This window comes from Xiphophorus hellerii, chromosome 23 (genome assembly GCF_003331165.1).
Source record: "Xiphophorus hellerii strain 12219 chromosome 23, Xiphophorus_hellerii-4.1, whole genome shotgun sequence".
NCBI lineage: Eukaryota > Metazoa > Chordata > Actinopteri > Cyprinodontiformes > Poeciliidae > Xiphophorus > Xiphophorus hellerii.
The window spans coordinates 18,025,787-18,053,677 of NC_045694.1; the positions used below are offsets into that span (position 1 = coordinate 18,025,787).

The following is a 27,891-nucleotide window of genomic DNA, read 5'->3' on the forward strand; positions in this document are numbered from 1 at the left end:
ACTCACTGATGTTTGCTGTGTGACTGTAAACAAGCAGAAAGGAGGAATAAGGGCACAGACAAAGGAAGAGGGAGGAAGGGACTCTTATGTCCGTGCTTGGATGCTGGGAACTTCCAAAACCCAGGGAACTTATTCCATCCCTCCTTCAAGCTGAAGACATCTAGAGGTGAGAATATTTCACATAAACTACCATTCAATAATGTCAAATTTAGCTTTTTCAATTTGCTAAGTTATAAAATGCTTTCTAAGTAAAAAAGCTTCTCAGAGTGGTTAGAAAAGAGAAGTAAAAGAAGGGATGCAGTGATAATCTAACTTCCTAGACAGTTTTCTGAATTCTTCATCTTTCTCTTTCAAATAAGTTAAATGTGGACTATTTAGCAGCCAGTGTCACTTTTTAACCAGCAGGTCTGGAGTTTATCCATGATGCAATCCTATCTCACACTGTTGCTGGCGCTTGTGGCCTCTGCAGCTTCAGGTAAGACGGGACAAACGCTTACTTTTTGCTGTCCTATTTCTGTTCCTGTCTGCTGAAGCTTTGGTGTGTATTCCACAATTTAAATTTGGCAATTTAAGTGGCACTGGTTTGATATTGCAGATTAATGCATGAAACTGTTATCCAGTTAGTCTAATCCAGATTGAACATGTTCATTTGCTCCACAACTTTATAAAATGCAAAATAATAGACTTTTCTATGAGAACCTTTTTTGCATTCGCTCGTGGTTTGTAGAAATTGTACACAATGCTGTGTCTAATGAGCAGAACAATTGACAAAAACATCATGAGTTGTTTGTGGGGCCATTCTTGACATTGTTTCTCTTTTTTCCCTGCTGCATTTCAACACAGCTTTGACTGGTATAAATGGTTATCACCCACCAGATATTATTTTGCAGATTAAAGTATTTAAATTTGAACATGTGAAATCCTCTAATTTTGGTCTGATAGGGAGCTGAATGGATTAGCTTTGCTTGCTCTTGGATCACTTCATGAGATCTAATTGGGGTTATTTTCAGCTTGGATGAAAAGTTCACTCACTTAAATAAAAGGGATGGAGAGGCAGCTGTTTACAGACACGTAAAATAAGCACAGAACTGCTGATTGCCATGAAACAACATTTGAATCCCAGTTACTGTGAGAAATATTGTGGTCAATAGAGAAATGCTGAACTTGGAATCTCAGTTCTCCTTCGAGATTCATAACACAGCGTTCTAAAGGGAAACTTTTGTCACCATACTGAAAGCACTGGACACTGAAAGAAAAATCCAGAATAGAAGTGACTTAGTCTTTCTAAAATGAGCCCTCTTTAGATTCATAATACTTGACTGTTGCTATCAACAAACTCCTTAATATTGAAGTGCAAGACATGCTTGTTCTTAAAGACAGAAATAATTAATTCAGCATGGTCTCTTCTAACACTTACTGGCTCACAATTCTCTAAATATAGCTGTTAGGCTTTCATTTAATGTATGAATTCCTTAAATGTGCTTCTTGTGTTCTTTGCTTGTTGAAGACGTAGGACATTAATACCAGGAACAGTCCCTGAATCCATTCTATTTATTGGTTCCCAGACGATGTAAAACAGAAGTGAGAATTTAGCAGAAAGGAGGTTAAATTCCAAGATAACTCTGTCTCATTGATCAGTACAATGGAATGAACAAACTAAAAAAAGTTACTAAAGCTTGATTGATTGATCTAAAGAAAAATATGTCATTTTGCTAAAACAGTGGAATGGAAGCCGATAATCAAAGTCAATTCCAAGGTGGTGACGGGCCCCGAGGTGGTGGTTAAGGCTGGGAGGCCTTTGGATCTGAGGTGTGAAGGCAACAGACCTGTAAACTGGCAACCCAGGCTGCCCAAACACAGGCGTTATGTATCCAGGGGCAACGGGAACGTCCGCATCTTCAAGGTGGAACGCTCCTCGGGAGAATTCACTGGAACGTACAAGTGCTTCTACACTGCTAATCCCGATTTCAATAATCTGACCTCCTCACTGCATGTGTATGTGAAAGGTGAGTGAGATCAGCTGAGAATTGTTGCATGATTGTGTTACAGTAGTTAGTTAAGGCTGATTACATGCATTTTGATCCCCATTTCAGACCCACAGCGAGTGTTTTGGACAAGCAGCACATCTCTGCGTGTGGTGATTAAGGAGGGTGAGAACTTCCTACTGCCCTGCCTGCTAACAGACCCCTCAGCCACCGATCTGGGCCTCCGCATGGACAACGGCACCACTGTGCCACCCGGAATGAACTTCACTGTGGACAGGCATCGTGGCATCCTCATCCACAGCCTCCACCCGAGCTTCAACGCTGACTACGTCTGCACCGCCATGGTTAATGGGGCGGAACGGACCTCCAAGGCCTTTTCCATCAACGTCATTCAGAGTGAGATTACTTGGCCATGCAAAACTGATTGACTAAAACCTTCTAAATGTCAAGCACTAACAAATGTATTCTTCTTATTATTATTTTTTGCTGTAGAGCTTCGCTTCCCTCCATATGTCTTCTTGGAGACAGATGAATATGTACGGATAGTTGGGGAAGAAATTAAGATTCGCTGCACAACACACAATCCAAACTTCAACTACAACGTCACATGGAAATACATCACCAAATCGGTCAGTGGGAGGAGGCATCCTTGAAGTCTTGTCTGAAGCATTTATCTGGATTTTGGCTCAGATTTGTGTTTCTCATTTTAGAACCCAACAGTAGAAGAGACAGTTCGCTCAAATGGAGAAAATCGTCTAGACATCCAGAGCATCCTGACAATCTCTGCTGTGGACCTTGCAGACACTGGAAACATCTCCTGCATTGGAACTAACGAAGCCGGAGTGAACAGTACAACTACATACCTGCTGGTTGTGGGTAAGAAACAAAACAGCTTCATCTCCTATGTTTCACCTTTATTATGCACAAAGTTGCTGATTTTCTGAACTTTCTTCAGATAAGCCCTACATCAGGCTGCTGCCCCAGCTCTCACCAAAACTGACCCTCAAGGGTCTTTCTGTTGTGGTGAAAGAGGGAGAAGACCTGGAGCTCAGCTTGCTCATTGAAGCCTACCCTCATATAACAGAGCATGGATGGCTGACTCCGACACCGCCCAACACATCTACACAGGAGCACAAGTTCATCCGATACAACAACAGGTGCAAAGCCTGGAGATAAAGGAGCTTTGTCCAATTGCTAGATAGTACTGCAGAAGAGGAAATTGTACTGAAATGCTGTCAGTGCATTTTTGTGTAAATTTGACCAGGAACATGTAGGTCATCATGTCTCCACTCGGGTCAAAAAAACTTCTAAAGGGAAGAACAAAGTTCTGTTTTTAAAATGTGGACTTACGAAGGAGTGATACATAGGAACTGTCTGAATACAAACCGCAGAATTAGTCACTTCTTCTTACTCTAAAAGTGTTTCTGTTTTTCAGTTAAAATATCTTTTTATGTTGTTTTGTTTTTGTTCTGTGTTAGATACCTCGCAACTCTGCAGGTGAAGAGAATGAACATACAGGAGCAAGGACAATATACTTTCCATGCAAAGAGTGACTTGACCGATGCATCCATCTCATTTCAAGTCCAAATGTATCGTAAGTGACACAAATTAAAGTAAACTCTGTTTTTTTGTTTTTTTGATTGCAAAAATATGTCCTTGACTCTCCTAACAGATCTTAAAGTTATTGAACCCTGCAAGTGACACTGAATAATTTTGTTTTAAAAAGTACATTTAGGAGATCCTTGCAAAGGTTTTAAAAATCAAAGGACTTGTGAGGTCCAATAAAAATGTCTAAAATTGCATAAGATAAGATAAGATAAGATAAATCTTTATTGTCATTGTCACAAGAACAACGAAATTCAAAAGGTGCCATCAGTCAGTGCACATGCCCAAAAACAAAAAATAACTGTCTCACAATTCACACACAACGCAAGAATCAACAAACAACTGGCAAAAAAAACCCCTACTAAATAAGAACAGCCACATTCTCACATACATCATTTATGATGATTAATGGTTGTTTTTGATTGCATTTAGTTTTGTTATTGATATCTGGTAGAAACTGTCTCTGAGACGATAACAGCAGGCAAGGGCAGCAATACCACTGGGAGGTGTAAACAGTGGAGCTGGCAGTGTGCAAAGACTATCTGCAAATGACAAGAAATATAAATCAATGTCATTGTATTTCTTGTCAGAATGATGTGGAGATCTCAGATAAGTTAAAATCCTACAAGAATTTGTGGAATATCACAAAATTATTGGAGGATCTTAAGAAAAATATCTAAGGATTTCCATCCATCCATCCATTTCCTAACACCCTTGTTCATAGTGGGGTCAGGAAACTAAGGATTTGATTTTGCTAAATATTTTGTGAGATCTCACACTCAGGATCTTCCATCCTCCAAATGTCTATTCCCAATTTTCCTTGCAGGCCAGTCCATTACAGGAAAACATATAGACCTATGCATGTGCACACTCAGTCCAGAGGGCAGTTCAGAAAGACCAATTAACCTCACAGTCATGTTTTTTGATCATGGGATAAGACTGGTGTACTCTGAGAGAACTCATCCATGCACAGAGAGCACACTCAAAGGCAAGGCCAGGACTTGAACTCATGACACTTTGCTGCAAGGCGAAAGTGTCAACCAATGCACCATAGTGAAATGCCACAAGCGTAACTCAAAAGCTTGAAAAACATTTATTACATCTCACTAAAGTAATTTAGGATCTAAGAAAACTGCTGCAAGAACTTTCAAATGTAACTTAGAATCTCACTAAACTACTTTGAATTTTTTATTGTCTCCACTATTCCTCTAAGGGTTCACTCTAAAGTCAATGTGTAAAACTACAGTGTTTTTTTGTCTCTCCATTTAACTAATGCCAGAGAGACCTAATGCAGTGGTCAGATGGGAAAATATAACTACTCTGACTTGTACCTCGTTTGGCTATCCGGCTCCGAGGATCATCTGGTATCAGTGTCTGGGGATACGACCCACGTGAGTGACAACCTGACTGCAATAACTAATAAGTTGTCACTAAGTTTGTCCTAACATTACACATTGAGATTCTTCATGTTTCATTGTTTTCTCACTGTGGCTTAGGTGTAATGAAAATACATCAGGGTTGCAGCTGGCCATCCCTCTCCAGGCTCCCACTGTGGAAGTCCAGAGGGAAGAGTACGGAGCTGTGGAGGTGGAGAGTGTCCTTACGGTTGGACCGTCCAGCCAGAGGATGACGGTGGAGTGTGTAGCCTTCAACCTTGTTGGTGTGAGCAGAGACACACTTGCCATGGAAGTGTCTGGTGAGGATGTGACTTTTCTTCTAGATCTTAGAGATTGCGAATCACAGTTTCTCATTTTGTTTGTTTGTTCTCTAATCGGACAGACAAGCTCTTTACGACAACCCTGAGTGGAGCTGCAGGAATTCTAGCAATCCTCCTGGTGCTGTTGGCCATCCTGCTTTACAAATACAAGCAGGTACACTGAAAGCTCCATATGGTGATTGGTTTTCATCCCTGAATTATGGACTATGGGAAAGTTTACAGATTTAATTGAACTGAAGAGGTGTTTTCTGACTTTAATTTGCAGAAACCCCGCTACGAAATCCGTTGGAAGATCATAGAAGCAAGGGATGGCAACAATTACACTTTCATCGACCCCACACAGCTGCCATACAACGAGAAATGGGAGTTTCCAAGAGACAAGCTAAAACTAGGTTACCTAAGTGCCTATTTTTATTTGAACACATAATCATAAACAGTTTATTTTTGATTAGCTTTAACTCAATTCACTTGAAATAAGGTGTATTGATAAATCAACAAGTTAGAACAAATGTCTACATTGGGCCACTACAAAAAAGCAGCTCAACTGATTACATTGAGTCATTCACTTGAGTAATCATATGGTGACAGTAGAGAGGAATGACTCCCTTTTAACAAGAACTTTCAGCAGAACCAGACTCAGAATAAATAATCATCTGAAACACCCAACATAACCTAAAGCGATAGGATGGCTAAAAATAAAGATAGTTATTGGATCTTAATAAAAATGAATGATGTAGAACCATGAATAACACAGCAAGAAGGATTAGAAATGATCTGCCTGTGTGCTTTGTCGCTTAACAGGAAAGATTTTGGGTGCGGGTGCATTTGGAAAAGTTGTTGAAGCAACGGCTTACGGTCTGGGGAAGGAGGACAATGTCATGCGTGTGGCTGTGAAAATGTTAAAAGGTGAGATCTGCTTTATCAGAAACAGGGTATTTTACTCCAAGTAAACCTCTATAAAGGTTAAATACCACAAAAAATTTTTTTTTTTTTAATGGTCCGTACTGTTTGTCTGCAGCCAGCGCCCATTCAGATGAGAGGGAGGCTCTGATGTCTGAGCTGAAGATCCTAAGTCACCTGGGGCATCACAAACACATAGTCAATCTGCTTGGGGCCTGCACTTATGGAGGTCAGACGGCACAAACAAAATGCTTATGAAACTTTGTTGAATCCATGGAAAATCAAGTGTTACAAAGTAAATTGCATGAAAACCCTTTTAAACTGTGTTTCCTCTCCAGGACCAGTGCTTGTGATCACTGAGTACTGCAGCCTCGGTGACCTACTGAACTTCCTTCGCCAGAAAGCAGAAACTTTTGTAAACTTTGTCATGAATATTCCCGAGATCGACGAGAGCTCGAATGATTATAAAAACATTTGCATTCAGAAGCAGTTTGTCAGAAGGTTCGTCACCAAACATGGGACCTAATAGCATAGGATGAATTCAAAGAAAAACCCACTTATCGTGATAATTGATTCACAGTGACAGCGGGATCTCAAGCTTCGCCTCAAGCAGCTACTTAGAGATGAGACCCAGTCAGCTGCCAAATACAGAACAATCTCGAGGTACAAGCAGCTCCAGAGATTGTATCCAAACAATAGCATAGAGAGAACAACTCACTAAACATCACCTTTCTCTGATTCTCGTTCAGAATCGGACTGCGAGGAGACTGGTGACTGGCCACTGGACATTGACGACCTGCTGAGATTCTCCCTTCAAGTCGCGCAGGGCCTTGACTTTCTTGCTGCTAAAAATGTAAGAATATAGAAAATTTAGGAGACACTTCTGTAAAATATTAATAGGAGCAGCTTCGTTTCCCTTCCTGAACAGGGTCACAGACACTAGCGAAGGCGCTTCCACTGATGACAGTTCCACTTTAAAAGGAAGCCTGTGAAATTATTCACCGGGTGTTAAGAGTGGGAATTTCCCTCTTTGCATTTCTTATATCCATTTACTGGTAATAGTTTGAAGCTTTTCATCGTACAATTGCTGCTATATTAAGGAACCACACTAAACTGATTGCTTTTTATGTTGCAAGACGTTATAACAGGACACAAACTGTGTGGCTTTGTTTTTCTTAAGTGTATCCACAGAGACGTTGCTGCCAGGAACGTCCTCCTGACCAGCCGCAGAGAGGCAAAGATTTGTGACTTTGGCTTGGCCCGAGACATCATGAATGACTCCAACTATGTTGTGAAGGGCAACGTAAGTGCTAACTTTGACTAACCGTAACCCTACCTAACGTTGTCCCATGCAGTGAGTCTCACATTATGATAACGTTAAGCAAAAATGCAAAAGTCCGATGGTGTCCTTTCACACCTTTCACCAAAATGCTCAAACAAAAATGTCTTTGCGTAATGTTGTCTAACACATTTATCCGGTTTTATTTTCATTTCAACACATTGAATCAAGAATGACTTTTGAGTACTTCCTGTCGGCGTATTATACTTTATAGAGTTGATTTTGCAGTCCACAGCTTAGCAGACATACCAGTCTTGGCTAAATATTAGTTTTCATAAGATGACTGTTCATTTTTATTTATTTTTTTAAATACCTGATTTATTTCAGGACAGACAAAAACAATAGAAAGTAGTTTCATTCCAGGCAGCTTACCAGCAGTGTGAAGCAACTTGTAAAGAGTTCCTGAAAGACTTATAGTAAAAAAGTATCATATAAAATAACTGAGTAAATTTTTATAAACTTTGAGTTAAAAAAAAACGACAATTAAGGTGACAACACTGAATTATGAGTAAATGAGGCCAACCTTTCCTGGAAACATTAGTTGAGATGTACTAAACATTTATAAAAATGTAATTTATGATAACTAGAAGGCTAAAAAATTGCTGAAATAAGCTAATCTTAATTTTATCAAAGATCTTAGAGATATTTATTTAATATCTGGCTTTCCCAAAAGTTCTGTGGTGAACATTAATTAAAGTAGGATTAGCTCTTTTAAATAAGATCCAGTAAAGTTACTATTTTTAGATTGGGTCAAAAAAAACTTCACTACAATTCTTGAGTTCCTAAATAAATTGTGCAAACTGAAATGTTAACAGATATTTTTAGCATTTAACATGTATTTAATTATATCACTAGACATTTATTATAACCACAAGTGACTCAGAACCTTTTCTGTCTTACTAACATTAAATCAGACAAAACAGCTCCTGTGTATTGGTGCTGTGTTGGTGCAGGAACCTTAGTTCTCGATCCGGCCATCACAGATTCGAGTCCTGGTCTGATGAGATTTGCCAGCATGTCTTCTCCCCTCTCATTGCCCACTTCCTGTATGACCGCTCTCAAAAAATGGCCACTAGAGCTAATAAAGCCTTATAGAAGATCCCCTGTTAATGGTCACTCAGGATTACCAAATTATTTCTAAACAAAACAAAAAAAAATCTGAGATTTTTTTACTTTTATCCTCAGAAGTTATCATACATTTCCTTAGTGTTCAATAACTCTTTAAGTGTATGACTTGAGTCAAATGTTTTGCATGTTTGTTCACACGCTTCTTACGATAGCTTTCTAGAAATTTGGCCCATTTTTTCTGACAGAACTGATGGAACAGAGTCAGATCTTTGACTTTGTTCATGTTTGTCATCATACACAAACATGTCTATGATGTCTGTTTTCAAGTTTCATCACATTACATGTGTCTAAAAATTGAGGTGTTTGTTCCTGAGGACATTTATGAACTGTCTTCTAGCGTTCTGTGTGGCTTTTAGAGTAATGCCTTCTTTATCACTGAGTGGGTTTTCAGCCCATGTGGATAATGACATTGGCTTTCGCCAGCATCTTCAAAGTGGCTTTTTATTTGTGGTTGATATTTACATTTCACTCCAAAACATGTTCATCTCTAGGACTCAGAACTTGTCTCCTTCCAGAATAGTATGAGGGCTTGACATCCTCATGTTGTTTTAAAGTTTGAAAATGAATCTGAAACTTACAAAGTCACTACATTGTTACACCAATCTTTGTAAACTTGCTGAATTGGAAGAAAGTGACGTAATATCTCATTATTCTGGAATTTAGCAAATGAAAACAGCTGTATTTCTACATTATCTGAAATCAGACAAGTTCCGTCATGTCAGACAAAAAAAAAGTGTTTGTGTCTTTACATATCTGTTTTCACTTGTAAGAGCCATTACTTTATTCATTCTGAGTTGTTTGATTTAACATATTGTTGTGTGTGTGTGAAGGCCCGTCTGCCTGTGAAGTGGATGGCCCCAGAGAGCATCTTTGACTGTGTCTACACTGTGCAGAGTGACGTCTGGTCCTACGGCATCCTCTTATGGGAGATCTTCTCTTTAGGTAGGAATAATCTCAGAGCTTACCTTGTATTCACCTTTCCAGTCATGATGCACCTGCAAACGTGGCAAACATTTTGGCTTTTCTTTCAGGCCAGAGTCCATATCCCAGCATGGCTGTGGACACCAGGTTCTACAAGATGGTGAAGCGTGGCTATCAGATGTCCCAGCCTGACTTTGCTCCACTAGAAATGTAAGCTCATGCACCTTGTCTGCAGGATTCTGCTTATAGAAACCGGCTCAGCCCCGCTTTTACAATTTCCAATGATAAAGCTCTGCTCAGCATTACCTCATTATCAGATGGGATTGAGTGGGGCATCAGGTGACTATCAGCAGGGTTTTTACAATTAACTCAGACATATTTGCCTCCCAGCACTCAGCTCATCGGTGCATGAGCAGTGATAATAGTATTTTGTTCCTGGCTTGCATGTAACTGATGAAATAACATGCAAGTGACTTTAAGATGATAAAATTAATATTGATGATTAATTCTAAGTCGAGTACACACAGACGAAGCAGCCAGCTGTGCAAATGTTTATCGCAGCCAAACAAAGAGGCTTTTTCTTTCCGGTCTGATGTCCTCGGGCCTGTCTCATATCTGAAATTACTGACACAGGAGATAGCCAGATGAAACACTTCCATTATGTCGGGTTTTACTTCACTCATTCTCAAATTCAGTGAGCTTAGACTGCAAAGTGAAGGAGTGAAAAACCTAAAGGCTTTCTGCTCTGTGTCCCGGGGCTGGAGGGGCCGCAACATCTGTGTACACCAATTTAGCACCGTCGTCACACAAGTCGGAATCGCTGAGCTGTGGAAATGGAAGGGACTGAATCAGAGTCAGGGTCCTGATCATCTGTTGTCCTGTTGTGAGTCAGGCCTCAGGTTCTGCCTGTTAGCCACATGATCGCAGTGCCAGGAAGCCGTGTAACTTGCTATTTCACAGCCTCAAAATGGGACTTTGTGGGCCAGTGATTCTTATGAACAAGCCTGTCTTATTGAACTGCGTCACTACCTTCACTGGCCTCGCCGAGTGTTGCCTGAGTTGGTTTTATAGTTTAGCTTGTGCCACACTGAGACCCCTCTTTCTGTTCTGTTCCAGGTACGCCATCATGAAAATGTGCTGGAATCTGGAACCCACAAAGCGTCCGACCTTTAGCAAAATCGGACAAATGATAGAAAAGCTACTGGGGGGCCATCTCGAGGAGGAGCAGGTGAGTTAGTGTGATTCCAGGCAGGATTGATCAAATCTGTGAAACCATGTGACGCTCCAGACCAAACGTGTTTACTTTAACTTAATTTTCACAGAGGCAAAGGCGCTTGCTCTTTAGCCTAATTGATTACATTAACGGTTCACAAATCTTTTTCATCAGGTATCACTTCACTATATATAAATGGTCAAACTGTCATTTTAAACTGATAATATAACAGGAGTTAGACTGGGAATGTTCTTATTCATTTGTGCTATATGTTTGAAGAAAGTTTTGGAATTTTAAAAATGAAAAAAAAGAACAAGGAGACCCAGAATCCCTAAAAGGAAAGATAGTAGTTTGTTTCCTACCAACCCAAACCTCAAAAATTGCTGCTTGGCATTTGAAATTCAGTGATACCTGGAGAAACAAGCAACTTATTTACATTCCGATCATTTGAGTCTCTCTAAATCTTTACATATGCACAATGTCCCCTTTACAAATATCCTCTGTTTGTCCTTTAAAAAGAAACAAATCAATTAGGCTAAGGAGCAAACTTTTTCCTCTCTGTGAAAATGAAATTAAAGTAAACACATTTGGTCTGGAGCATCACATGGTTTTGTTTCCTTCACAGATTTTGCAACACTTGAACAATTCAATTCAACAACTAAAGTTTCTAGATGAAGTTTCAAATAAAATTTCAAAGATAAACAGAAAATACTAAATGTGCATTTAATGATGGTTTCATTCATTAAGAGCAAACAACCATCCAAACCAACCTTTGTGAAAATATAAGTTGTTAAATCATAAACTATCTATGCCCTGATCAGACCACTACTATATCATTTATCTATTGTTTGGCAGCACACAGTAGGCTAATAATCTCAACAGGCACTGCATCCTTTTCTAAAGCTATAGGACTCCAAAACCTCTCCAGTATGTCTTACTTAAACAATTAACAATGAAGCATATGGTAAAACTATTTCCTTAGCGATGTAAATCCCTGATAGCCTCTATGGCCACCATACGCAATTAGTTATTAGATTTAAAAATGGATTATGTTTCTACATAGGTACAGTTGGTTTGGACAGTTTTCTTCCTTGAATAAGTACTATAATTTTGAAAATGTGTTTTGTATTTGCTCTGGTTATCTTTGATGTTTGAGATCAGTTTGATTGTCTGAACCCTTTAAATATCAAAGAAGTAAAATTGGAAGAAATCTGGCAGGTGCTCTTAAAATCTGCTCCACTGAAAGTATCTGATAGCATCTGCTGGAAGCACAGATCAATGTGCCTAAAGAGGTCATCTTTTAGGTTAGTTGGGTTTGTCCAGTTTGTCTCAGTACCACAAAAAGCAGATTAAGATCCACTGATGGTACTTTTGCATCATAGTTTGAGAACCAGAAGAGGAATTAAATTAGACTGAAGGACGTCACAATCTAAGAAAGGTCTCTGTCACAGACGAAACATGGAATCAGCAGAAGTATTTTAAATAAAATATGTTGCACCTATCAAACCATTAAATGCTTCCTTCCTCAGGTAATCTACCAGAATATGCAGCAGGAGGTCACAGAGGCTGATGCATATGACAAGCCTAAGTGTCATGATGGCCCCTGTGACCAGTCTTGTGACCATGAAGAAGAGGAGCAGCCTCTGATGAAGACAAACAACTATCAGTTTTGTTGAAAGAGTCCCAAACAACAATACATTTGTAAAAAAAAATTATCACAGACCATTAAAAAAAATAATATAATAATAAAAAAATATATAAATTGCTGCAGCTCAAGGCTGAGTCTTTATTTTTTTTTTGCGGCACTGCAGACTGTTACCCTCTCAGCTATTTTTTGCTCCGCTGTGCCTGTTCGCCAGACAGACGGCCGGCTGCAGCGAAGCATGTGACTCGCTTCTGTGCAGACCATGACTAGAAACTGCCAATTCTAACCTCGACTGCAGACACGAAGGGAGGAATCATGTCAACAAGCATCCAAGTTTCCAGAGCTGTTAATCTATTGAAAATATCGCCACTGGTGGACTGTTCATCAGTCTTTGTCTTACATAATATGTTTATTTTATCGGTTATCTGCTGTACATCGTCTTTATTACATTGTTTACTGTAGCAAGATGACAGTCTTGATTTTGTGGAGGTTGAAATCAGCAGGATCACTTCCTTTTATTGGTTTTATTGCCAGCACGTGCAATATGAGCTTGCGTGTACTGCATGTGCAATAATAACTGCAAGCACTGGACTAAAACAGCTTGATTTATGATTTTCTCAAAGTTAGTCAATTTTTCTTCTCGCTCTTTAGGTGAAGGTGAAAAAATATGTCCTTTCCTAAGCTGTACGCTGGTAAAGCAACTGAAATGACAAGGCAAAAGAAGGACCATGTTGTTTTCTCTGTGCCTCGGTCATGGCTCTTTTTCTTACGACACACTTACAATGCTCGCCAGTGGTTAGTAACATGTGATTGTTCTGCTTCACTTTAATTAATTTAGCGGTGTTCAGCGTAGTTTAGTAGCAGAGAGAATCTGTGGATCTATTCTGGGCCTTTCATGTCTGACAATGTGAACTTCTTGTTATCGTTTTTTTTTTATGTACATTTTGTACGTGACAACTGGATCTTTTCATTTCCTGGCATTAGATGAATGTTTGGATAAAAAACGTTTCACTAATGTCTGTATGTAGCAGTCAGCCTACACTGCCAACTGTGATGATTTTTAGAATGATTTATAAGCTATGTGAGCGATACAGACAGAAAATGTGTGCAATGTCAGGCATTTTGTACGTGTTTGCGTCTGAATGAGATGTCTCATACTGTATATATCTGAGACAAACTCAAGATATCTTTATTTTCACTGAAATGTTGTAGATTGTAGCACATCGGTATTTCAGTGTGTTTTTGTTTAAATCAGTTCAGATGCAGTTGTTGAAAAAAATCTTACCAATAAAAGTCCAGCTTCTACTTCAGTGTTGGTAAACCTCAGAAGAACTTTGCAGTTTGTGTTTTTGATTTCCTGTGCAAACAGAAACTGTGTGGCCTTTGTCTTCCTCTCTCCCCACTTCCTCTTTTCAGTTGGATTTGAGCCAATCTGAATTTCATCTGAAATGTTTCCCACAATAACCCTGAATATTGCCAAACTCTGAAATTGTATTGATAGATGTATCTAAAAATCTAAATGATGTTATAGGTTGTTTTTGGTTTATTTTACCATTTTCAGACTTTAAAGTACCAACCATTTGCTTATTTTGCTTTACCAGGGACTAAAATTAACAAGTCATACATCATTTGCAGATTAATTTATTTTACTAAATGACTTATGACTTATGTCCAAAACAAATATCTAAATAATTTAATTTTCCGTTTGCTGATGAGAGAAAAACAATTGACCTTGACTTCTATGTTGATTCTTGGTTGCACAGTTTCAAAATTGCACAAGTTAATCAATGCTAGTGAATACATATTTGAAGTTGTCAACCAGTTGGACAATGCTTCCAGTCTTCCTGAAGTTGCTAGCTGTGTTGCTAATTTATCTCATAAAGATATATATAGACACAAAGAGACCGAGAGAAATGCACCACGAGTCTGTAATTTTCTTCTTAAGTACACCTCGATCGTGAGGCAGAGAATGTAGAAAATAAAATCTGATAATATCATTGTATGATCTTTATCTAATAAATTAAATTTATTTAGTCACCAACCAGCAAGGACTGTGGCTCTCACAAACCTGTCATGTTTAAGAATCCCTCCTAACCTTCCACTGATTACCTTTTATTAACCGCACCTGCTTGATGAGTTTTGATTGGGTACCGAACAATAGCCAGACAGATTGGTGAGAAGGCAACACTTGTTGCAATTATAGGAAACTGGAAGAAACTCAAGATGACTGTCAATCTCCCTGGAAGTGGGACTTCATTTAAGATTTCATCTTATGGAACATCAATGCTCCTGCGAAGTCCCAGAACTACAAGGCAGGGCCTGGTCAATGACCTGAAGATTTTTTGACATACAGGTGAACAAACATCAACAACCTCAGGCAGGTAAATGTATGTTTGCTCTGCTTTAATAAGCACCAAGCAGAAGATCTGAAAAAGTACACATAACTTTTGTTGTTTCTTAAAGGCCAAGGGATTCATACATATTAAATCAATTCATACAGCAGCCCACATTAAATATATATTTCTCACAAAATAATATCATGCAAATTAAACACTACTCTCTGAGGTCCATTTTTATATTATAACCCAGTGGAAAAAAGCAGATACGCAATATATCTATAAAAATCTGCTCACAAGGTTATAGAGAGGTAAGCCTGTAAAACACAAAGCAGAAATGTCTTGATATAAAAAATGCTATAAATATGGCACACGAATAACGATGCAGAACAAGGTTTGCACTAGCTCAGTTTACATTCTTGTAGTCAGAAGGAGACCGATTAGTGGGACCACAGTATACTGTACCAACGTTTTTAAGTTATGGTTTCCAAAGTTACGAATGTTCTCCATCATACAGTTTCTATAATTAAATGTCCTTCCACTGAGATGTCAGGGAAACGACCAAAGAGTTTTCTCTGTAAACGATCAGCTGACTGAAAGAAAGCTACATCACTGTTCCTGCAATAAGTACAACAAATTCAGTTTATTATGAAATCATTTTTTAAAAACTGTCATGACATGGAAGATTAAGGACCATATGCTGCGAAAAATGACAAATTTAGCATGTTTATATTTTCTGCTTGTATCAAAATAAATAATTGCTATGTCTATGCCTGCAAAACAACTGTGTAATATAAAATAAACTTTACATGTAATGACCAATATTACATGTAAATGCATTATTTTGGAAGCAGAAGAAATTGCTACTTTTATGCTTAAGACAAAAGCAGATCATGTTTTATATTTTTGTGTAAAAAGAAAAGTGAAAGCCAAAGCAGCTTTATCATATTATAGGAATCTATTATCAGTTGCTGTCAAAACGTGGGCCTGGGATTTGTCACTATATGAACTTATTCCATAAACATCTTGGCATGAAACCAAAACTACACTCGTCATTTACAACTGACAATTTCATAAAATGCATCAAAGCATCCATTTTTAAAGTCTTCAGTAGTATTATTATTTATGCTTGGAAAAAACATTGGAAAGCATTTCATACGCTTAAGAAACTTAATAAAACTCAATATATTAACAGTAATCTCTACAGTCTGACAGCTTTCACTTCTACAGATTTCAACTCACCCTTCAACATGTGACCAGCACCGTAATCAAATGTATTTTTTTATTCTGTCTCCTCCGTAATACAAAAGTTATTTCTAGTCCTACACTGCTTCTGAAATCCTTGCCCCCAAGTCTCTTTTTATAGCATTATAAAGTCCAATCAAGATTTTATTTTTTAATTGCTTAGAACCATTAGTTGTTTCTCCTCTTCTTCCTCTGTCTGTGCGTCTAATCTCGTGCCTTCATCTTCGTCTGTGTTTATCTGTGCCACTCCGAGTCGGTATAGAGAGTCTCTGATGACCACCTCTCCAGGCTGACAAGCCTTCACAACCTGGTTGATCTGCTGGTTTACTATGTCTCTGCTGCTGAGGAAGTCTACAAGTCGGTTGTACAAGTAGTAATAAGCTGTGTTGTTGAAAATGATGGACTTTGTGTTCACATTGCCTTCTGGTTCTTTTAAACAGTCATTCTCTGGTATGTCGGTCTGCTCCTTTATACTTTCCTCTTTGTGATGCTCCTCTTTCTTTAAGTCCAGCTCTGTTAGCAGATTGATATACGGCTCCAGATCTCTGCAGCAGTTCATGCAGTGGTGTTCCTGAGCGGGAGTGTCCCCGCGCTGCTCCTGGAGGATAAACCAGCCAGCAAGAGGAGGATTTTGTGATGGGGTGAACCAGCTGGTTCTCTGCTACCAAGGAGAGGTCGGCGGTGTACGGCTGGTCCTGTAGCTCAGGGCATGTCACAAACTGAAACAGAAACTAAAGTTTGTCTGGGTAGAAACATACTGAAAACATAAGAGTCACAGAATGCTATAAAAAAAAACCCCCAAAAAAACCCCCCGTTTCATTTACTGGATTTGTTCACTAGATTTAAATCAAATCTGCATCTAACTGAGCTGTGTATTCAAACAATAGATAGATGATGCTTTTGTCTGTGTAGTCAGTGTAGAACATTAGTTAGTCTTTCTATCTTCTTTATTTGTATTCCTGTAAATTTATTGACTTAATTGAATAAATGCCAATTGAATAAAGGCTTCTGAGCTGTAGACTTTCTGGAGACACTTACTTCTGGCTTTTCAAAGGGGTCAGAGAAGCAGCCCTGGTTTCTGCCCCACATCTGTGTTGCCAACTCTGGATACTGCAGATCAGTGCAAAGCGCCACTTGACGAGGACAGTCGCAAACGTAAACTGGAGGCCAGTAACGGGAGGAGAGGAGCAGGTCGACGTGGTCTCGAGCCGTCTCTCCTCTCACCAAGTACTTAGAGGAACACACCACCTACAGGCGGGTTGAGCAAACAACATCTAGTGTTCTAAAGCCATAACACACAACCAGAAATAATGTGAAAATCCTTATGCAATAATCAATATGTCAATTAATTGAATTGAATTAATTGAACTCTTTCTCCACTTTTAAATTGAATCAATAGCAAATTATTTCATCAAGGTCAGACTTTAAATGTAAAACCTATAAAGTTTTCACCGCTATGTCTGCATGTGAGCGAGTACACAACCATGACACAGTTGAAGAAAAGAGTTCTTACAACAACCTCTTTGGGAGTGATGATACACTAGTTTAGTTTATACACTAGATACTAAGAAGAGGAGATAAAGGAAATAACCTAAAAACAATGACTTTTTTCTTGCTATTAATGCTGATTTGTACCCTTTCTGTCCATAAAACAACTATCCACACTGGAAAAAACAGCAGATGTCCTCTAACCATTGTTTCTTTAATACAAATGTTGCTATTTTTTGTTCTTCTACTCATGATCTCAAACTTTAGATTTATCTACTCTGAGTCTGGAAACACAAGGAGTATTACTGTCTTTGACAACTCCTCATGATGGGATTTTATGTGCACTAAAGGTGTTATTTCAAATATGGCAAATAATCTAAGAAATCTGCAACTTTTAGAAAAAGGTACCACAAAAATCTGTAATTTTAGGCCACATAAATCACAAGAAACATAGCAAGTTCTGAATGGACTGATAGTTGGATGGAGGAACTAATGAAGCAGTTAATGTGTCATGGATGGATGGACATAATGCCTATCCAGAAGTAGAAGATACTTCCAGACTGCTTACTGGATCATGTGCATACAATGGATTGTATTGGAGGCTTAAAATGTCACACAGTTATAATGGCTGCAGTACGAATTGATTGATTTAATTTATGTCTGGGAACATGATAACATTTATGGGCTTGTTTTAATCATAGCCATTTTGAGTGTCACTGAAACTAACTTAGTGGCTGAACAGCAAAGGGAAAAATACAACAACGATGGCAACTGAATTTATCATCTTAGCAGTCAATTGTCAGAACCTAAATTCACTCAAGCTGACCTGCCCTATTTAGCTCATCCCAACATGACATCCAGCATTTATTACAGAGAGGGGATTTGTAATAAAAATAAATAAATGGAAACAGAACAGAAGGTATAGGAGGGGCAGGGTACAAGTTGAACACAAAAATATGCAAAAAATGTACAAATAAGAGAACCAATGTTTCACCTTGTGGGGGCACACCTTGGACAGCTTGCCTGCAGTGAGATGGGGGGGTGGCTGTGGAGCCGTGGGAGGGCCACTGTGAACATGTGTGTACAGGTTGACCAGGGAGGCCAGAAGCTCGTTCTAGCAGTGAGACACAGAAAACATGACTTACTGCAACAAGAACACTCATTTTAAGAATAATTAAAGAGCCAAATTACAAATGAACATATGAAGAGGAGATTTAACCCAGACAGCCCAAAGGCGCAGGTTTTGGGTGAAAGATATTTTTTATTTAGAGAGAAATTGATTGGTGTGCATTAAATGCAACAGTAAACGTTATAGTTTTGCTATTGTTTGAAATAATATTACTGTACTTCATCCTCTAGGGTAACCGATTTCACTGTGTATTATTTAAGGATGTCAAAGTAAAGACACACTGAATATAAATGCATATATTTGTAAAAGAATTGTTAGTTCTCCTTCTAATTCAGAAGTACTACAATGTTTGTAGTACATTGTAGTACAAATCTGATCTGTCTATCAGATAAAATCCCGCTAAAAGCTCTGACGTATGTGGCTATTAGGAAGGAAAATATGAAACAGTTCAAAGGGTGTAAACGGTTTTGTTCAAACGGTACAGTAAACTCTGGTAAAAGGTTCTCTTTGTTGTGGCTCACTTGTTTCCTTCCCAGACAAACACACACCTTCGTGGAGTCAGGGGTGAGGCCCACCCCACAGCTATCCAGTATGGTTCTCAACTCATCCTCACTGTGATCTTCAACCCTGTCGAGTCTGAGCTGACCGTCATGGATGAGACGAACCAAAGCTGACGGATCTCCTGAAAACATCAGAAAATGTTCTAATAGCCAACAAACCAACCCACTGAAAGAAAGGTCCCATCAGCATAAACACATGATCCATTTTTTAAACTATAAATAAAGCAAATAGCTATTGCGATATTAACACATTTGTTTATTTCTCAAGTCTGAGGCTGTTATAAGTGTAACCAACATAATTCAGCAGGTGTGTGTACCTGCAGGCTGTTGTATTTGTGGCATGAGCTTGTCCTTCTCTGTGTTGATGACAGTGGGGCTCCTCATCAAAGCCGGTGCAAAAGGAGCAATGATGGAAGCATCCACCCGTGTGATGGGGATATCTGCAGGGAAAGCCGCTTGCTCGATCGCTTCCCCCTCCATGGTCAGCCAGAAGTCATCCACATGAACTTCGTCTGAGACTGAACACTCCGGCCAGGTAAACTGCAGAGTAAAAAGGCGCATGACCTTCCCGAATCTGCTGAAAAATTATAGGTATGTTACAGATTACATAAACAGTCTGTCACCTCCACATTCTTCAGCTCCAGTACGTCGTTTCTGTGTCTTTGTGCAATCTCAACTTTTGGGGCAACACCACAAATGCCACAGATCATGTCGTTGTAATCCCGCACCGTCAGACACTCAAAGGCCCAGTAGCCGCTCAGGAAAAGCTCCTGAACTTGAGATGATTCCTCTGGAGTAAGACTATGGACTAATGTAAGAGCAAACACATCAAAAGGCTGATCAAACAAAATCTACTGTTGAATAAATGCATGATGAGGTAAACTGGAATTTACTTGGATGATTCTGGATTTGGTCAAACACAGATTGAGCAGCTAGAGATGGTGTCTGGCCCAGTTTGATGTTGGCTCTGATCTTCAGAAATAAGTCAAGACTTACAAGAAGTCGATTCCCAACGTTGAACAAACCTGAACAAACCAGTAAACAAATTATTAGACAGAAATGATTAACTATTCTAACACAGTATTACAGGTTATGTTGGGTTCCTGTATGAACACAGCATGTGGCTCATTCTCCATGGATGCCATAAAATAGGAAACAAGCTAAATATGCTGAGATACAGATAGAGAGACTTTCAGCTAATACAATATCCATTTAATCATGTGAGTTGAGAGAAACTCTGCAAGGCGAATTAAAAGCTCCTCTCAGGTTGTCCTGTTGGCAGGGATCCTCAGATAATGATTGAGTTTTGAAGGAATTTACGTAAGGTGCTTCTTAGAAACTCTAATTCATAAGAATGAGACAACTAGAATCACATTTCAGAGAAAAAAATAACTAAAAACAGAAACATCTGTTTCTTAGACATAAAAATTTTATTTTCTGTCAAACAACATAAAGAAGCATTGTTATTTATTATACACTGATCTGCTCCTAAAACTAAAAAAAAAAACAAAGCTGAAATGGGGATAATAGCTAAATGGAGAAGCTGCATAAGATTGCTAAAATTAGAAAAAGTAAATTAACATGCAAATCCTTTATTCTGTAATAATCACCAGACTATTAAACATGATAAAGATTTTGGTAACACACTCACTCTGAATGAACCTGAGAAAAAAATGATAGAAAGACTAATTATACTACGGTTATCCAGATAGTTTGTGAAACAGATTATGTTGTGCTGTAGCGCCCTCTTGAGGCCAATTGGTAAAACAGTGTGAATGAGAAACATTCACCACTGGTCCAGAGTTTAAACCAGGTTAGCCTTATTCTAACAGCCGATTACACAAAAAGTACATTTAAAAACAGTTTTATCCTCGAAATTAAAACAAATAATGCTCAGAATTATACAAATTTGCTTGGATTACCTGGATGCAGATCTGCAAAGCTGTGCAGGGCCAAACATCGAAGGTTGGGACACACTTTGAGCTGCAGAGACGCCGTCTGCATCAGAGTCTCGGTGAGCAACCAGCAGTCCTCCTGCCCGGCAACAGTACTACAAGGTCCAATCATAACCATGTACACAAGTTTACATTAAATCTCAGAAATCAACATGAGGCAAGGTTGCAAAAATGATGAGGCAAAACGAGGGAAAAGTCATCATCTATGGCCTTACCCCCGCCCTCCTTTCAACAGATGGTAGCTACACAGGCCACAGTGTGTAGCTGCTGATTCATAAAACTGAGGCCACCCAGTCTCCAACAGTGTCTCAGTCTCAGCATCACTTCCTTCACCATTCTTAACCAAGACTATTTTAACATTGTTCAGCTCCTGGATGAGGCTCAATGTTTCCTGCAGCTCTGTGTCACTCTCAGGTATCTGCAGGGTGCTGCGGATTAGCTGCAAAGTGCTCTGGCGCTGGACGTCCCTCTGAGCAGGACTCAGGTCCTGATGGGGATCTAGCAAAGTCTCAGACTGAGGAAGGAAACAGAAAGTTAGTGAGAGGATTTCATGCACACAGCAGTCAGCATCATTCAAACAGTGTTTGCATATAAATAATTTGATTAGTGCTGTGAAATTGGCTGATTTGCACTTGACCAAATCTGATTATTGATCGGTTACTCGTAGACAGCACTCTTTGGTGTGGAAGTTGTTATTGAGGGAAAGAAGAGGCAACACCTTATAGCATCAAAATGTGATGAACAATAAAAAGGTCAATAACTAAGTCATAAAAAATGTAAAATGTGTGAAAGCCCTAAAGAGAAAAAATCAGTTATCCTTCATAAGTCTACTGAAGCAGCTGTCACTGAGCCGTCGTTGTGCTGAGCTCCATTTCAACTACACCTTACAAATAATCTGGATGTTGTGTTTCTCCTACCTTTGGAGGTTTGGCATTCTTTCTGGTCAGCTCGGTGCCACATTTCGGACACACAGCAGGTTTGTGGCGGTTCTTATACATGTAGTCACAGGCCAGGGTTCTTACAGCGGCCTCTGCCTCGTGCTGTGGATAGCCCCAAATCCTGAAACATGCAAAAAAAAAAATATAATCTGTCACACAAACAGAAAAGAAACCACAGAGAAACAAATTTTCCATAAAAAGCACAGGGTTTACTTACAAAACAGGAAACCGTGTGTCTGAAAGGCACTAGGGACAAAACATTCACACCTGTGTCAGGAGTGGAAGTCACATGTTTACTTCTGTCTGCTGAGACGGAGGAATCCTGCAGAAGGGGATGCAGTGAGTGAAGAAACTTGACCTCATCACTGTCACTCTGTGTTTTCAGAATTGATGGGTGTGTTTTCACCTGGATGGTTGTTGTTGTTGGGACGGTCTGGCCAAGCTGCTTTAAAGTGCTGGGTTTAAGACCTGACAGAATCTCTTGAGGCACTGTGGCTACAAGCACAACCACGTCAGATGAACACCTAGTACATCTAGAAATTACATTTCTTCTTCATGCATTTCAAATGTGTTGTGAACACATTCACAGCACCAAGTGGTGAATGTACCTGCTGCTGAATGGTTGCTTTTAGAGACACCTTGAGGTTTTTCTTTCTCTGGTGTAACAGTTAAGATCTGAATCACAGTGCTGCCTGTGAATCAACCCAAACACAAGCAAATATGTTGACCCAGGTAATAACAGCTTATTACCTGACGTATATGCCACGGGAAGTTTGTCCAGAGTTACCTGGGTTACAGACGGCAGGAAGGATGGGTCTCACAGGCCTCTTCTGAACAACAGCACAGCTCTTCACTGGTTTCTGATGCGTGCTTTTAGTATTCGCTTTTGTTTGTTTACTTTAAAAGGAAAAAAATAAAGAGTGCAGTCAGATATTCATTTAAAAAAAACATGAAAAGACCAATGGATTACACTGACAAAATTCTTCTAAGATAGAAAAAAACAATAGCTTTTTTTCACTAAATTCCTTTAAACAGGCTAGAAATATGTAGATATTCAAGTTCAAATGAAACAACAATTTTCTAAAGATTTTGAACAACTAATAATAAAGATGTTTGAAGGTTCTATATTTATTCCTAAATGTCTAATCCTAGGGTCAGCTTGTTTATATGTAATATGTAACATGGTCAACTTGATCCTGGACAAAGTTTTATGTCACCTCCTCTTTCCATTCTGCACCAGTAAAGAAACCTGTACATAACCATGTCATTAAGCTACTGTGCATTTTTTCCTCTTTACAGTTAAATATCATTATGAATTATAGCCATAGAAAGTCACAGTTATGCCCAAATCTCATCTGTAATTTAATCAAATTCTAAGACTCTGCAATACACATTATTTTCCTTTATTTGAGTTCTGCTCTTATTATGAGAGACAATGACACCTGAGCCCAATCAGAATAACTAGGCATTCTCCTAATAGTAGTCACATAACTGTATTTCTTTACAGATAACTGTGAACAGAATATTAAACATTTCCCTCACCTCTATCTTTCTTTTCGCAACATTGCAACATCTGTAATATTCTCCTCAAGTTTTGTGATTTCAGATGCAAGAATTTATATCAGTTTTGAGGACAGTATAAATCCTTGAAATCATTTATTATAACTATTGTTATTTTGTAAGTCTAATTTTATAACTAAAAACGCCTACATTAAAAATCACAAAGATACCAAACTGCTGGAAAAGTAAAATGACCAACACCTTGATAAGACACTTGACTATGACGTTTACCATATTTGAGGACAGAGGTGTGGTGCTGCTGCCCTCTGGTGGTGCTGCAGCTGATAGTGCAGGTTGTTTTCTGTTGCTCCGGATGAGCTTGTCCTTCCTTGTTATCGCCACCAGACTTTGTTTCACTGGTGTCTGCAGAAACATGCAGTGCAGCCTGACAGCTTTCGTTACTCTTGTTGTCAGTTGTTAGCTTGGAAGCACCAGCTTTATCTTGTGTCCTTTTAGCCTAGAAGAGACACAAATGCAGTCAAAACCAACTGAGTCAACTGAATCAGAGCTGTAAAGAATACTTTATATCAAATATTGCCTGCTAAAAGCAACTCAACCTTTACAGCAGGTATCCATTTTCCTCCCAAGTGGCTCCCACACTCAGGACAGGTAGGTGGTTTGTGTCGAGTGACGTAAACAAAAGAACAGCCAGGATTTAGACACCTCCCCCGACCTCTCCTTGTGTATGTCTTTACAGACTGCAGTAAAGAAGAAATAATTCACTTTTTTTTTTCAAAATTTATTTTAGAATAAATTCTGCAAAAAATAATACTGGCTTTTTACCATTTTATATGAAGGTTTGGGAATCTGGTTTGATTTGGCCCCTACAGAAATCATCATGACTGGCTGCAGGGAACTAATGCCTGCTAAAGGATGAGGCTCCAGTTGATTCTTGAATGAAGGATAATTGGGAGAAACACTTACTGAAATAAACTGCTTTGCTGAAACATTTTATTTAAACATTAAATTCCTGTCATAAATCATTTACGCACAGATCTCACCTGGGAGGGCACAATGGTCACCATCTGCGTAGCTTCTCGTTGCATCATTTGCACTGCTACTCCACTGGCTTTTGTTTTCAGTGAGACATCATTCAGCATCTCATCAACAGAACCCTGTGAGCCCTGGATGTCTGTGGAGGTCAGGGTTTTGGATGAAGACCATGGCGAAGTTCTTTGGGGAGTCACATAAGAAGGCACCACTGTTTCCTCTGCTGTATCACTGGGAACAGTGGGGGGTTCTGAAATGTCCATCTCAGCGGCCAAGTCAACAGGTGCTACCTTGGACTTGGGGACCCTGAGGGCGACCGAGCACAAGCTTCCTTCAGCTGAAAAATCAATCGATTCGATGCACACTTCTGACTGAGAGCCCTACAGCTTGATAGTTGGAGGAGGCGCTGTTGGGCACCAGGAAGCAGTTGGCTCTGGGGAGAATTTTGCGGAAGCCCGGCAGGTGTTTACTGGAGCTTTGAGATGTCTGAGGAAAACAAAATTCACAAGTAAGGAAATTGTTAAAGGCTTTGGAAAGCACACCAGAGAAAAAGATGAGGAAAAATCAGTTTAGTCTCATTCATTCAGCCTGGTAGCAAACTTAAGATATATATCAAGACAAAACTTGTGAATCTTGTGAATTTAGGGAAAGTGGCTATACTAAATACTTGACAAAACTTGATAAACCACAAAGAACTACCTCAAAATACTCTCCCTAGTGTCTGCTTAATTCTAAGAACTTAATTCAAAGACAACTGGAATGTAGTGTCTCTTGGTTTGTCAAAAACTACAAAAGTTTTTCAAAGACTTTCAAGATATATTTCTAGAAGAAATATGAAAACAAAGAAATATGCCTTTCTTTAAGGACTTGTGGAGGGAGACTAGGAGATTAGGGGATTGCTACATAATTTTCTTTAATAAAACAAATTATCAAGACATATTTTGTTCAAAGCCATCCTTAGAAGAAACCACAGAATATCTACTGGATATAGTTAAGGATTCTGGCTTGGGAGCTTGTATTCAGAACTATTTGTGACTTTATCAACAGTGACAAATAAAAAAAGGGGGGGGGAACAGTTCCAGGCAAAGGAAGATGAATGCACCTTCCTTTGTTGTTGGCAGCCTGATGCTGAAAACAACATGTTTTACTTCAGACTTCATAGTGTGTTTTCTGCCAGAAGTACATCTTACAATTGTGGTGGTTTCAAGTTGTGTTTTGTCTCACATAAAGCATTCAATGCAGTCAATGTTCTTCTTAGGCCTCTAATGAGCCATCATTTGATCAGGGAGAGAACTAAAACATGCAGGATGCCTGGCCCTCGAGGACCGAGTTTGGACACCCCTGCATTAAGTCTTTCCATCAATGATGAAAACATTTCCAGCTTCTCTAGTGTTATTATTTAAATTTTATTGTGTTTCCTTGTGCACAACGGCAATAAAGGGAATTCTGATTCTGATTACCCATGCTATTTAGAATATTCTAAGAATGTGGAAACATTCATAGATAGTATAATACATATATAATGCTGGGGCTTTTGTGAAAACATCCACAGAGACATGTCTTTGTACCACAAGAGCATCTAAAAGTTTGTCAGATTAATGATTCAGTAAAATGGTGGATGGGTGATAACTCACAAAGACTGAACACTGATATTGAATCAAACAGTGCATAAAGAAAAAGTATAATTTAAAGTGGTTTTGACAATTACGCAGCAGGTTATTGCAAATTATTCTTTCACATGTTGCCGTTCACATTAAAAGAAGACCCTCAATTTATATGTATGTCTATAAATTCTCAGTCCTGAAAGTTGCACAAGACTAAATTAGTTTATGATCCATGAATTTGCTAATATGTCTAACTTACTGTGTCTATCCCCTCCTTTTCCAACTTGGCTCTCTCCAGATAGTAGCTCTTTTCAGCTACACTCAGCCTCCTCCAGCTCTCACTGATTCGTTTGTTGACTTCAGACTGAGGCAGATTTGGGGTTCCGAGTTGCATAACCTGGTGAACATCGAAGTAGTAGAGCAGGTAGGCAGATCTGGGACAGATGATAAATCACACATACAAATTAATACATCAAAAGAATTACTGCAGGTCCATAAAAAGACAGTTCAAGTTATCCACATTACATTACCGGGGCTTCTTGGGTCTTTCGTGACTGTTTTCATCAGTCTTGCCCCGCTTCTTTTTGGGGGACGTCATCTCCACTTGGCTGTACACATTTTCAACTTCTTCAGTTACTTTCACAACCTCTAACACCTCCACATTGTCCATGTCTTCCATGGATCAAGGACACTGCTAATAAAACGCATGGATTTAGTTTACCAAACCTTCAAATAGATGCTTTATTTGCAGGATAAGTGTGCAACTTTACCTCCCTCTACCGACAATTACAATTAACACTAGTATAATGAAACTCCAGCTTAATTGCTTAAACATTCAGAATGCATGTTGATCTGTTTATGCAACGTTACAGTGCATTTGCCACGCATTTGCTTGCAAAAAGGAAAGAAATGATGCAGAACAAATAAGCTCAGAATCATAATTGCGACGAAACACTGAACATAGCTCTGCAGAAAAAAAGTATCGCCAACTAAACTACACTGAAAAAAACGTGCATGTGAAACTCACTGGTTTAATGGCGTGTGTTCATACTGCCTGCACGCCTAGTCAACTATCCAATGAAATGCCGTCTTGTTGAAGCCTTACCTACTATCTTCCGACCTTTAAGAAACTGTTCCAAGCATCTACTGGGAGAAGCCTGTCATTGCATAAATGGTGAGGAACACCTCTATGTTCATTTTTATGCTTTAGCGAAGATTTACCACGTATAAACGACTGCAAAAGCTAAATAGTCCTAGCTGACAAAACGACTGGCGAGAAGAAACATGGCGATTTGTTGCTATGGGCTTCGTCCAATCAGATTTTGCGATAGATATGTCCGATCCAATCACGTAAGACGTTTTTAACACGTGAAATTCACTCTTGCGTCCCGAATATCGTTGTCATTGCAGTCACATGGAGGCGCTGTTTCCAAAGACTAATTCAGTCGTAATTTCTGAACCTGTGCAAAACATTATGACGTTTTGTAAAGCAAATCTTCTCATTACTACTATTAATTGTAATATTAATCCTGCTTTAATTAATGGCTATATATATATATATGCCTTTTTTGGCAGTTTTTTTTAGATTATTATTATTAATGAGCCTCTTTGTTTAAAAGTACAAAGAAAAGCA

At 39.0% G+C, this 27,891-nt stretch overlaps 2 protein-coding genes across 3 annotated transcripts; one reads left to right on the forward strand and one right to left on the reverse strand.

The window, feature by feature from the left end:
- csf1ra (colony stimulating factor 1 receptor, a) lies at positions 1 to 13,782 on the forward strand. Of its 2 annotated transcripts, none has more exons than XM_032554240.1 (22): positions 1 to 166; positions 403 to 475; positions 1,722 to 2,006; positions 2,094 to 2,381; positions 2,478 to 2,614; positions 2,696 to 2,861; positions 2,941 to 3,142; positions 3,464 to 3,579; positions 4,870 to 4,981; positions 5,087 to 5,286; positions 5,370 to 5,461; positions 5,573 to 5,699; positions 6,109 to 6,213; positions 6,326 to 6,436; positions 6,546 to 6,708; positions 6,788 to 6,870; positions 6,957 to 7,060; positions 7,388 to 7,510; positions 9,505 to 9,616; positions 9,706 to 9,805; positions 10,712 to 10,823; positions 12,338 to 13,782. In XM_032554240.1, the coding sequence occupies exons 2-22, from the start codon at positions 421 to 423 to the stop codon at positions 12,482 to 12,484; spliced, it is 2,940 nt and encodes a 979-aa protein (XP_032410131.1). In that variant the 5' UTR covers positions 1 to 166; positions 403 to 420; the 3' UTR covers positions 12,485 to 13,782. The 2 variants fall into 2 exon arrangements, with proteins under 2 accessions (XP_032410131.1, XP_032410130.1); XM_032554239.1 differs by having other exon boundaries at positions 406 to 475.
- Positions 13,783 to 14,839: 1,057 nt separating this feature from the next.
- On the reverse strand, positions 14,840 to 27,552 carry hmgxb3 (HMG box domain containing 3). The gene is given in 25 exon segments (XM_032554237.1): positions 14,840 to 16,623; positions 16,625 to 16,753; positions 17,073 to 17,282; positions 18,517 to 18,636; positions 19,200 to 19,333; positions 19,529 to 19,751; positions 19,835 to 20,019; positions 20,105 to 20,236; positions 21,134 to 21,261; positions 21,382 to 21,680; positions 22,084 to 22,176; positions 22,178 to 22,225; positions 22,322 to 22,599; positions 22,713 to 22,796; positions 22,892 to 23,001; positions 23,896 to 23,906; positions 23,908 to 23,976; positions 23,978 to 24,121; positions 24,222 to 24,362; positions 24,448 to 24,555; positions 24,666 to 25,034; positions 25,036 to 25,140; positions 26,518 to 26,692; positions 26,789 to 26,949; positions 27,364 to 27,552. Coding segments are annotated over 24 exon segments (3,882 nt in total). The 5' UTR covers positions 26,938 to 26,949; positions 27,364 to 27,552; the 3' UTR covers positions 14,840 to 16,185.
- Positions 27,553 to 27,891: the final 339 nt, after the last annotated feature.

Bases quoted from the DNA above. Each gene is read 5' to 3' on its own strand.
- csf1ra (XM_032554240.1), top strand. From the start codon at position 421: ATGATGCAATCCTATCTCACACTGTTGCTGGCGCTTGTGGCCTCTGCA. The intron at 4,982-5,086 runs GTGAGTGACAAC...ACTGTGGCTTAG, and splicing joins TGTCTGGGGATACGACCCAC to GTGTAATGAAAATACATCAG. The intron at 5,287-5,369 runs GTGAGGATGTGA...CTAATCGGACAG, and splicing joins ACTTGCCATGGAAGTGTCTG to ACAAGCTCTTTACGACAACC.